Here is a 12,754-nt window from a genome sequence, read left to right as displayed (position 1 = left end):
GGATCCACCACATAATGCACACACTCACGTCCCTCAACAACAGGTACAAATATGACTCTGTCATTGTACATGTGGGTGTGAATGACCTGAGACGTACCTCCCTGGACTACATGAAAAGAGGCATGGAGGAGCTCTCGAATTATGTAGCCAGCTTGGTATGACCCTAGTCCTGAGCAGCATCCTACCATCACCCAGAATGATACCACAGTACAAGCAGAAAATGACTGCTTTCAACAATTGGCTAAGTTTCTGGTGTCATTCTAAGGGGATCCAGTATCTGTTTGCCTGGGATGACATGATTGACAGACCTCTATGCTTTGCCAGAGATGGCCTACATCTGTCACACCTGGGCTTCCGGATACTGGCCAAGGCTCTTGTCACCCTTATAGTGCCTTTTTAGGTGGTGTTCCAAAGACCAAATTACTACCGTAACAGCTACAAACAAAAGCAATAGGAGGGTCATGCTGCTCAACGCTAGAAGTCTAAATCTCAAAATGCACACACTCGAAGCACTCCTTAAAATGGAGAACAGCAACATTTGTGCTGTAATGGAGACCTGGTTCAAGGCAGCAGAAAACACCCCTGCACTACCAGGCTATAACTCATTCCACACCTTCCGGCCCCACAACTTGGCCAAAGCTCCAAAGGTGGTGGTGTTTCCATATTCATAAAGGATGTGCACACCTCCAGACTGGTAGTCCAACATAACTCATCAAAGATACTTCAGGTGCAGCTAACATTGGTTAAGAAAGTGATTCTGGTCATAGCCTGCTATAGGTCCCCAACCATGTCCCAAGACTCACACTCCACATTCCTAAGCACCTTGGAGAATATTAGGGTCCAACCTAACACTCTCATACTGGGTGACTTCAACTAACCCCCCCCCCATTAACTGGGAAAACTACTTATTTACCAATACACTTGCCCAACGTTTCCTGGAATTCATTAATTCCAATGCCCTGGACAAGCTCATTCTTACCCCCACTAAAGGTAGCAACATCCTTGACCTCGTCATTACTAACATGGATGACCGCTGCTCTAAACCAATAGTCATCTCCTCCCTGGTTAGATCCGACCACAAACTAATCACCTTGGAAGTCAACATCCTTTCCATCCTCCCCACAAAGGTAACCACATGAAAAAATTCTCCAGAGCTAACTTTAGGCTCCTAAAAACAGAGGTGGCTAACTTCACGGCACCCATGCAAATGGACAATAGTTACATGACTGCCGAATCATACACCAATGTACTGTACGAACACGTACACAAATGCATGGATCTTGCCATACTCAATAGAACCAAGATGCTTTTCTCCAAAAAAAGGAAGCCAATCTGGTGGTCCCCTGCCACAAAAAAACTCTACAACAGAAGGAGGAAACTGATGAGGAATAAGGTGAAGTCTCAAGACTGGAAAAATTCCCTTATCAGCCTCAACAAAAAGTTGAGCTCCCTCATCAAATCCTCAGCTAACTATGAAAACAGAATTGCAGCAGATAGTAAAGACAACCACAAGGCCTTCTATAGTTATGTAAAGAATCTCCATGGCAGTACCCAGATTTGCTCTGAGCTACTGCACAATGGTACCTCCTAAACTGAGCCAATATACTGGCCGACAGATTCAGTGCCAACTTTACCCCCCCAAAGGATGAATCACAATACTAGTAGATTGCCAGGTACCCACTATTACTGGTGCACAGGTTAAAACAGCACTGTCCAAGGCCAAGAATACAGTTACTATGGGACATGACAATATCCCTGGCTGTGTTCTACATGAACTACAGAGTGAACTGGCACCTCACCTCTGTGCCCTGTTCAATCACAGCCTCACCTAAGGCTTTGTCCCTACCGAATAGCGCACTGCTACAGTCATCCCTCTCCACAAAGGAGGAGTGGCTTCATACCCTGGGAACTATCACCCCATTAACCTGATGAGTCTGATATGCAAAGCTATGGAATGCATCATCATGGACCTAATAAACAAGAATATAGGAAACCTCCAAACTCTGGATCCCATGCAGTTTGGTTTTGTGAAGGATAGGTCATGTCTGCTCAACTTGGTTGACTTCTTTGAGTCAGTCACCAGAGCTGTGGATGAAGGCAAGGAAGTTCATACATCCTACCTTGATCTGGCCAAGGCCTTTGATACCATTCCCCACTCAGGAATCATAGAAAAGCTCACTAAGCTTGGCATCAACCCCTATATCACTAGGCTGGTTGCAAACTGGCACACACATAGAACCCACAGTGTGAAAGTAGCTGACTCCAAGTCAGACTGACGACTAGTTACGAGTGGAGTCCCACAGGGTTTGGTCCTGTGTCCTCTCCTGTTTGGTATCTACTTCTCTGAAGTCCAAGCCAACACGAAGGGACTGTGGCTGACAAAGTGTACAGTCAATTGCAAGTTGGGAGCTATTATTAACTCCTCAAGTGATGCTGACATCCTACTGAATGGCCCCACTGAGACCAATGACTGGTGTCAGAGCCATGACCTTAAGCTTAATGCCAAAATATGTGCCATCATCCCCTTTGGGAAAAACCCGGTTCCCATGAATTACCACATTGATGGTAGTCCACTGAACACAGAAGGCATTATAAGAGATCTGGGAACACAGGCTGATAGCAACCTCTTTTTTGACCACCACATTGCCACTGTGGTCAGAAAGTCCTATATGGCACATTTCATTACTAACGATTTTGCATCCAGGAAGAAAGAAGTCATCGTCTCCCTCTACTCTTCCCTCATTTGGCCAATCATCGAGTACAATGTCCCATGTGGCATGTACCTCACTAGACACCTGCAACAACTGGAGTGGCTGCAAAAGTACCTCACAAAGAGGATCCGAGGCCTTAAACACTTGTCCTATATGGACAGAGTCAAAGAACTACAACTATTCTCTGTCTCATATCACCTACTTATAGGCGATCTCTGCTTGACTTACAAAGCCATGTCTGACCCAGCTCTGTTAGAAATGCCCCATCTAAAGAAATCCCAATCCCTCCACACAACACTCTCCAGAGACCTCAACCTCATTACCACAATCAACAGAATGTACTGGAAGGACAGGTTTATAACCCAGAGACTGCCCATGCTATGGAATAGACCTCCCATACATGTCAAGCAGAGCACCTTGCTGACCCTCTTCAAGACAAATCTCAATGAGTGGATGGGAAATAGAAAATTCACCCCATGGATCACTCCAGTGGTTCTACTTGACAGAGGCACTGCGAACTAAGGTCACGTGGCACGATGCCGGGGTAATCCTTTGGCTAGGCTTGTAAAGGCCCCAGGGCCATTAGCCTAGTATACACCTGTGAACCTATAAACTTGTATCTTGCAAACAATTGCACTTATTTACCTTGGCAAATGCACAGTAATAAAATAAAATCTCAACCATTCTAGAAGATAATTTGTCACATTTTAGAATAATACCTTCACTAACAGTATGATTTTCAGAGGTTAGGGTTGTCACAAAATTAACAGTGTTGCTATCATTAGTAAATTGTCTATCTTTGTCACTTTTTTCAGATTTAGAGGAGTGACTACAATTAGAGACAGCAAACAAGACAGTTTTCTTTAAAATGAACAATTTATTGTAACAAACAAGGACTACCAGATTTTGTTAAAACTAGAAGCTGAAAATGTAGTGAAAAGTGGAAGCGTAAAACATTTGCAAGATGTAACAACTTCTGTTCTGCAGTAATACTTTTAGAGCTAAGCAGGTTTTACAGAACAAAACTGATAAGCTTGATAGCACCTTACTGGTATTTCTTGGGTAACAGTTTTTAAAGAACTCAAAACACAACTAAAAAGCCTTTTTCCCCCTCCCTCTGTCTTTCTCTTACCATTCCTCTCATTGGGAAATGGTCACAGGTTCATTCCCAAACCGAGAAAAATATTATGAAGTCTTCTTTGTCTGTTTTCAGCCTGGTGAATGGCAATGGTAAAAGAAATAAGGTAAGAAAAATAACAGTCTCTTTCACCAGACCTCCCGCTGGCAAACAGTGTCTGTGTGTTTGGTTTGTGTCTTTCAGACAAGTAACCAGCAACTGGGGCACATAACTGGAGAGTTCAGTAAACAGTGCCTTGTTATACACAAAAGGAAAAAAAAGTCTTTGGCCCATGGATATAAGCACATCATTACAGTCTCTGGTGAATAAAAGGACTCTGGCAAATAAAAGGTTCTAACAAACAAAGGGCTCAGGTAAATAACACAATACATATATCTCTCAGGAAATACATTATTAGCCACATAGACCAATGTCTTTGGACCACCACTCCTTGGCAGAAAATACGTTTTAGGATTCCAGCCACCAGGATTTCCACAGTCAATTCTAAAGCATCACACAGAAGGCCACCATCTCTGTGCAGAAATATTCTAGCCACAATCATCTCAATTCACAGGACCCCCCCCCCCCCACCCCAAGTCTTCTCTGGACTCTCAAGCACTGTCTTCTGCCATGCTGTTAGTGAACCTGCCTTATATGAACATTTGATTCCAGCTACCACTAATTACATAACACTTCAGGTAATTCCCTTAAGAGGAAGAGCCTTATGTGCAACCTACTGCAAGATAGTCCACATACTGTATGCTGATATACGTAGGGCACCTGCAATCCTACCAGTGCTTATATGTACCATGTGTGACATTGCCAGCCCAGCTATCTGAAATTTTGTAAATAATCATATGTCATTTGTGAATATTAATATGATTCATATGCATGTCTTACAAATGTAAGAGAACTATATGTTATGTGTATATTAAACTACTGGTGCAGAAGTGTGTGTTGAACAGGGTTTGTACAGTACTAAGCTTCAAGGATGTATCCATAGTGTACCCTACTGGACAAGAACAGAAATTTATATAACTATATACCTGTGCAAATGCATGTTTTAATAGTAGAAGCTGGAAAATACAGAGTTAACTTGCGAAACTTCAAGAAAATAAGTTGAAATTGAAGCTTGTTGTGATTTTGTTATCTCTCAATTTCAGCTCAACAGCAGACACAATGTCTAGAGATAGAGGTTTTTGTATTGTCTTGAAACAGAAATAATTACTAGGTTTCAAATGTAAAAGCATTTTATTGTTTTAAGACTTCCAAGTTCTGCAAACATCTGAGAGATGTGTACTCACACCGAGATGTTAAAATTCTGTTAGTATCTGTTTAGCCTGGGAACAGAAGTCAGGTGACAAAGAGTGATATCATCCAAGCTAACCCAGCAGTAATGGTTATTATTAATTTAAAAACTCTCTAAGAGAGAAACTGGACATTTTGTATCTTGTCTTGGACCTAGAAACATCCACTCAGCACTTCTGACTGCGTGTTGTCTGTAAGTAAGACTTAGGGCATGCTATCTCTCTTAGAGATAGATAAGAATATAGTAAAGATTAGTTTAGATGTTTTCTGTATTTTTTTTGAGACTGTCCTGCAATGTTGTTTTGAAATATTTCGTGTGATTCTGAACTCTGAAGTAAAGTGAAAAAGTAATGAATATTATGAAATAATAAGAAATGGAATATATGTATTTTAAAAGAGAATCGTATATTAGGAGGATTTAAAATGAGTGGCAGGACATTTGTAAATGTCTTTTAGTTTGTTATGTATTTTATGAATGAATTTTATGAAATGCTACTCTACATGCAGTTTCTCTTTAAAGTTGAATCTTGAGCTGGTTGCATGATGTCAGGGACATGCACAGAGTACACTAGGGGATGAGGCTCTGAGATTTGAAACAAAGGTGGAAATAATTTACTTTTTGGACTTTAATTGAGCAAGTAAATGTGAGTAGCTAGCTATTTATTGATTGTGAAGTTTTATTGTTGATGTAAATGGTCTGAGGAAGCCACTGGGAAGGTGGTGAAAGCGCTTACCTATTTGTGAATAAAAATTTTTATGCTTCTACAGCCGTACGTCTTACGACCTTTGGTTTGTTTTGCTGTTTGCTTACTAGGTTGTTCATTAGCCTATCTACTGCTTTTTGTTGTTTTATTCATATACAGTGTGTGTGTGTGTGTGTGTGTGTGTGTGTGTGTGTGTGTGTTTATATATATATATATATATATATATATATATATATATATATACACACACACACACACACACACATACACATAGAGTAAATATATAACCTAGATATACCTATATGCATATTTATACATAAAGAAATAAAATCAAATCCTCATAGTCAGTATAGTACACAGGTATTGGATAATAAGACTAGACGTTAGCATGATATCTTGCCTTTACTTTCAGACATGATATGTAGTATTGGCAGAAATTCAAGTGAATTGTATTAATATAGAACCTGAAGGTTTGATTGAACACTGATGACATGCCTAGTCTTTCATATACAGGACAAAACAAGGCACAGAAAACAATGCATTTTAGTTCAAAGATTAAATTATCCAGCTTGGTCAGAAATGGTGGTGGCAGTGAAAGCAAACTAGAAATCATTCATTTCATAAATCATTGCAGCTTTAATAAGATGAGGACCTAAGTCCATATAGGAGACAGAAAATGATGAATAATGTAGGATGTAAAATGTTTTATTATTGATACTGGTTGCATGGCACATCATTAAAAAATTCCCCCAAGTTTCATAGTAAAAATTAAGGTACAAAAAATATTTTGTGTATATATGGGTCTACTTCTCTTGATCAATATTACACTTCTCCGAACAAGAGAAGACTGAGACCCACTTTAGCAAAAGTGCACTTAACCGAAAGTGCACTTTTGCAAAACTCACTTTACAGAGCCACAGTACAGTGGAGACAAGGAAATATACCTTTTCCGCACTGTAGTGCGATTTCAGAGTTTGTATATATAAGTATCGGGGGTGTGGGGGTGCAGGGGGAATTGCCCCCCTGCTAAAATGTGTTTGTTTTTGCTGGACTAGACCCTCGCTACTTATATATACTAAGTGCGAGATCGCAGTCCAAGCTTGGTAAAGTGAGTTTTGTGAAAGTGCACTTTCGGTTAAGTGCACTTTTACTAAAGTGGGTCTCGGTCTTCTCTTGTTCGGAGAATTGTAATTTCAGTCAAGAGAAGTAAACCCGTATATATATATATATATATATATACACTTATAGATTACTGGACATTACTTGAGAAGATAATGTGTTTTATGTAATTGTTTAGCAACAAACTGCTGTCATTTACCATTTGATGACTTACTCTAATTTATTCTCTTTTTAGCAAAAGTCGCTCGCGATGGCTTCCTGTGCACCCTTCAGCAGTTGGATCTAAATGGCAACAGTAAAATCACCGATTCTGGATGGAAAGATTTTTTTCTGACTGTGAACAACATGCCAAAGCTGAAAGAATTTGAGGCTGGCAGACCGTATTGCAATAATCTTAAACCTAACCCACAAACAGTAAGAGCTTTTGTTCAGTGTGTCTCCAAGCTACATAATCTTGTAGTTATTTCGATGCTCGGGTGGTTACTAGATGCAGAAGATTTACGTATGTTTGAAGAAATGAAGCAACAACATCCCCAGTCAAAAAGAATGAGACTCATATGGCAGTGGTTGCTACCATTCCCAGCAAATATAACAGAATAAACAGACAAGACCATTCAATACTGGGCCATTTTGTAATAATAATCATGTTTAAAAGATTGAAAAATGATTGTACTAATATGTGTTTTAAGTAATATTTTATTGCTTTCATCAATAACTTCAAGATAAGAATATAAAATAAGAGTAGCAATACAAAGCATGCAGGAGTGGCTGCATCTGTAGAATTTACTCAATAATTTGACATTTGTTATTTTACTAAGATTGTTATTCAAAGGTTGAGACAAGACATTAGTATGTTTGATATTCATAAATAAATTATTATATGTTTAAATGGTCGTCTATTCCAAGTAGTATAGTCACTGTGCATCTTGGCGTAGTCAGTTACAATTGGCTATTCTTTTAAAGTTGAGTGGTATGTAAAGAATACAAGCATCATGCTAGAGAGAATCATGTTTCCAGTAATAACAGCACTGTACTTCAGAATGATCAAAAGGTACCACACTGTGCTGCATTGGTTGATATGTTAGAAAGAGCAATCATATAACCATATATCTTGATTTGTTAACAAAGTGTACTCAGATACTTTTACCACAGAATATGGGTTTAAAAAGACTATAAAAATGTATTTTTTGTAAATGGCATCCTGTAACCCAGTACTAATGGATAGATTTACTGAATCAGAAACACTCAGTCTAGGGATCTAAACCTCTTCTGCAGCATCAACAGAACAGTTTCAAGGGACAGTTACATCTCACAGAGGATACCACTGCTCTGGAAGAGACTCCCCATCCACATATAAAAAAGTTCATCCCTCACCATATTCAAGGGTAACTTGAATCTATTGGTGGGAAACAGAACATTTATTTCAGGACTGTCCCCTGCACTACTAATGAAGACAGATAGCCCCTAAATGCTTTACCCCATACATGGGTTCTCTCAGATTATCTATAGTATGGTCCCAGTTATTATTATTAGAGGTAGTACCTCCCTGGACTACATGAAGAGAGACATGATTGAGCTCTCTGATTAAGTGTCACAGGCAGGTATGGTGCTAGCCTTGAGCAGCATATGACCCTCGCCTAGGATGATACCACAATATAAACATAAAATCAATTATTCCAATAATTGGCTTAGTTTCTGGTGTCCTTCTAAAGGGATACAGTTTCTGTCATCCCAGGATGACATGATTGATAGACATTGATGCTTTGCCAGAGATGGCTTTCCTCTGTCACCCCTGGGATTTCGATTACTGGCAAAGACTCTTGCCACCCTCATAGTGCCTTTTTTAGGCAATGTCACAAAGACAAAATCCCAATGTAAAAATTTCATCAAAAAACAACCTGAAAGTTATGCTGCTAAATGCTAGGAGTCTTAGCATGAAACTGCATTCACTGAAAGCAGTCCTCACCTTGGGAGATGCTGACATCTGTGCAGTCATGGAGACCTGGTTCAAGGCTGTGGCGAGCACCCCAGCCATACCGGTTACACCTCCTACCACACATTCAGACCATGAACAGACAGCATGAAAACTAAAGGAGGTGTTGAATCAATATTCATTAAAGATAAATACACCTCCAGATTGGTTAAACAATAAGACTTCCTGGAGACACTTCAGGTGAATCTAACTGTTGGCAGGACACCTATTGAAGTCATTGCCAGCTACAGGACCCACTTCATAAATCAAGTCACCACTTTTTCTACTTGGATCTACTGGAGTCCATCAAGATAAATCCAAACACTATGGTCCTTGGTGATTTTAATTACCCATCCTTTGACTGGGTAAATTACTCGTGCTCAAACTCACTTTCCCAAAGCTTCCTTGACTTCACTATCTCCGACACCCTGCAGTAGCTGGTGGACACCCCAACTAGGGGCACCAAAATCTTGGATCTGGTGCTTACCAAGATGGGGTACTGCTGTAGTAGCCCAGTAACCATTACACCGGACCCCCCCCCCAGCACCAACTAAACTAAAAATCTTCTCCAAAGCAGATTATATCCTTCTAAGGTATAGTATAAATAGCTTCACTGCACCTCCCCCCTCAGATGGAACTGGCAACTATGCCGAGTCCAACACCAATGTTTTTTACAAACATCTGTATAACTGCATTGATACGGCCGTACCTGATAGGACCAAAGCAAGCGCTTTAAGGGAGAGCAAACCTGCCTGGAGAACAACTGCCATTAACATGCTTTACAATACAAGGAAGCAATTGTTGTCCAAAAGTAAGAGGGAGCGAGCCCTAAACTGGAAACACTCCCTCCTCAGCTTAAATAAGCAAATAATACTTCTTGTGAAGTACTCCAAAGCAAACTACAAATCCAAATTAGAGTCCTCATCTAAGGACAACCATAAGGCATTCTTTATTTACATCTGTAGCCAAAAAGGTAAGACCAAGATTTGAGCTGAACTGGCAGTTAATGATACCACATACACTGAGCCTGTGGTCATAGCAAACCTGTTAGCTGACAGGTTTTGTGAAACTTCACTCTCCAGTCCCCACCACACATACCCCATGACATTCCTTCCACCTGTCCACCACCTTGTATTTCTAGAGAGTAGGTCGTAAATGCCCTCTCTGTTGTCAAAAACATACCATATATGGGACCTGATAACATCCCAGGCTGTGTCCTACATGGGCTCCAACAAGAATTACCAACACCATTGGGTACTCTTTTCAGTCATAGTCTAAGCACTGGCTTCATCTGAATGATAAATGATCACCATTATCCTCTTGCACAAAGGTGGTGCTTCCACTGATCCTGGGAACTATAGACCTATTAGCCTAACTTGCCTTATCTACAAGGCTATGGAGTGAATCATCTTTGGTTTGGTCTGTATTAAGGCCCCTAACTGGAGGGATACATGTGCAGTGTTAGGGACGCCAGCCATTTCTCTCCTTTCTAAATAACCTCTCTCCCATAGCCCATTTTCTTTTTCCTGCTATTATTTATCCTACCTCTAACCACCAGCCTTGTGCTTTGGAGTGCCCCTTAGTCCATCCACCCACTTTCTTTCTGCTGTTGTCTTTTCTCTAAACTTTTTTCCAGCCCATAATCACTTATTGTCTCCACTTTCTACCCACCTTTTGACTCCCTGATCTATAGCCTTCACTCCCCTAACCTCCTGCTTTTCCTTGTGTTGTTTTCTTTTTCTTTCTCCTGCAGATCTTTATCTTATCCCTATTTCTAATCCACAGCTTTACACTTCCCCACATTTTGATATTTTTTATGGGTAGCGCTCCATTGAATTACCTACATTCTCTGCTCCTGTATATCCTTCTTTGAGAACTCTTAATGCTTGTTTTTTTCTTCATATTCTCTAAAACTCGTGGTCTGGTGTAGCTTCCTTATCAAAACATTTACACAGGGTATAAATAATATGACATCTCAATATATACGTAATAAAAACAGTTCTCCCCCTCACTATTTAACACCCTAGTAAATAAATATGACTGGTCACCCCTAAAAACCCTACAACTGGATCTTGCAGTTCGGTACTTTAATAATGCATTCCTGCAAATTCTAAACCATCTTGCTCCTTTCAGGAAAATTCGCTCCAAGTCCAAAAACCTTCCACACTTATCTAAAGAGACTCCTCTCCTACACAAATAGCAGGACAAAGCCTGGACTCACTATCACAAAAACAAGAATAGTAACAATTACACAACCTACCAACAGCTCAGAAATCAGGCCAAAGACCAAATAAGACAGGACAGAAAAACTTATTTTCAAACATGCCAACTAGAATACCAAAACAGCCCTCAAAGATTCTGGTACTCAATCAATCTCCTCCTCAACCCAGGAAAACAGATCACTCCATCCCCAACAACTAATTGCTCTATTGACTGTATAGCTACACAATTCAATACCCACTTTATTTCCTCCATCACCTCACTTCTAAACAACAATGGCAATTCCACACTTACCATACCATCTCCATTCACTGACCCCAATATTCCTCCTTTCTATCTTCAACCAATCCAAACTAATTATATACAACACCTCCTAACTAAAATAAAACCATGTACTCCTGCTGCAGATCAGTTACCTAGTGAATTTCTTAAACTTGCTGCTAAGTCTATCTCTTATCCTATTTCTATTCTTATTAACCACTCCGCGGTGGTTGTGCTGCGGTAGCGTTGTCACCTCACAGTATGACGCTGTCCGGTTCAATTCTCAGCTAGAGCGTCTTCTGCGTAGAGACATGCATGAATGGGCGTACCTTCGTTGAAGGTTGTGCGTCAGGGCTGGTAACTCGGCACGTAAAAAGCAACTACCAATCATTAGCGGAACGGAGTTCTGCTGTGGCGACCCCTAACTGGGAAAGGCCGAAAGACACAACAACATTAGCCACTCCACCTCAAAACTGCTGTGGAAAATATCTTATGTCATACCCCTGCACAAAGGATGCCCCTCTACTGAACTTTCTAGCTATAGTCCCATAGCCATACTTTCTCCTCTTGCCAAAATCTTAGAAAACTGCCTACATAAACATACATTAAACCATCTCCTCACACATAACCTGCTATCCTCTACCCAGGATGGCTTCTGGCCCAATCATAGTACTAACACTGCACTATTAAATTTCATACTATAAACCTCCTCAAAAATAATAGCCACCTTCCTTAACATGTCAAAAGCTTTTGACACTGTATCCCATCCAATACTCCTTCACAAACTTGCCTTTCTCAGTTTCAGCTCCAGTACACTACAATGGTTCCACAGCTACCTCTCCAACCATGAACAAGCCACCGTATGGGAACACAAACTATAACTCCTTTTACCCATCACTGTTGGCATCCCACAAGGATCTATCTTAGGCCCACTTTTTTGTTATCTTTACTAATGATCTTTTTACTGCAATCTCACCTGCCTCTATCATACAATATGCAGATGATGCTTCTCTTATTTGTTCAGCCCCCTCCTTAAATGAACTCCAAGTAAAGTCTCAGACTGCCCTTCAAAACATTGAAAAATACCTCTCAGACCACCAACTCATTCTTACCTTAACAAGACCAAACTTATGGTATGTTCTAATTCCTCCAATAAAAAAACAACAAACCCATCTCTCTGTCTTTGCCTCTAATGGTACAAAAATTGAACCAGTTGAACATACTAAATTCCTTGTTGTTTCCCTAGACTGCAACCAAAAATTTGACAGACATATTGCTTTAACAATCACAAAAGTCCATGCAAAACTAGGGGCTCTGTACAGAGCTAAACCATATCTCTCTA

The 12,754-nt window shown here is 40.2% G+C and overlaps 1 protein-coding gene across 1 annotated transcript in view; it reads left to right on the top strand.

Moving 5' to 3' along the window:
* LOC122795935 (baculoviral IAP repeat-containing protein 1f-like) overlaps positions 1–8,457 on the top strand; it is a 179,938-nt gene extending 171,481 nt beyond the window's left edge. The window contains exon 5 of the mRNA XM_044064417.1: positions 7,195–8,457. Coding sequence (XP_043920352.1) covers positions 7,195–7,559 — 365 coding nt within the window. The 3' untranslated portion in view covers positions 7,560–8,457. The remainder of the gene's footprint in view (positions 1–7,194) is intronic.
* Positions 8,458–12,754: the final 4,297 nt, after the last annotated feature.

The sequence above is a fragment of the Protopterus annectens genome, chromosome 2.part2 (assembly GCF_019279795.1).
Source record: "Protopterus annectens isolate FY-2018-M chromosome 2.part2, PAN1.0, whole genome shotgun sequence".
Lineage (NCBI taxonomy): Eukaryota > Metazoa > Chordata > Ceratodontiformes > Protopteridae > Protopterus > Protopterus annectens.
The sequence above is the reverse complement of the archived record's forward strand: the minus strand, read 5'-3'. Positions and strand labels throughout refer to the sequence as shown.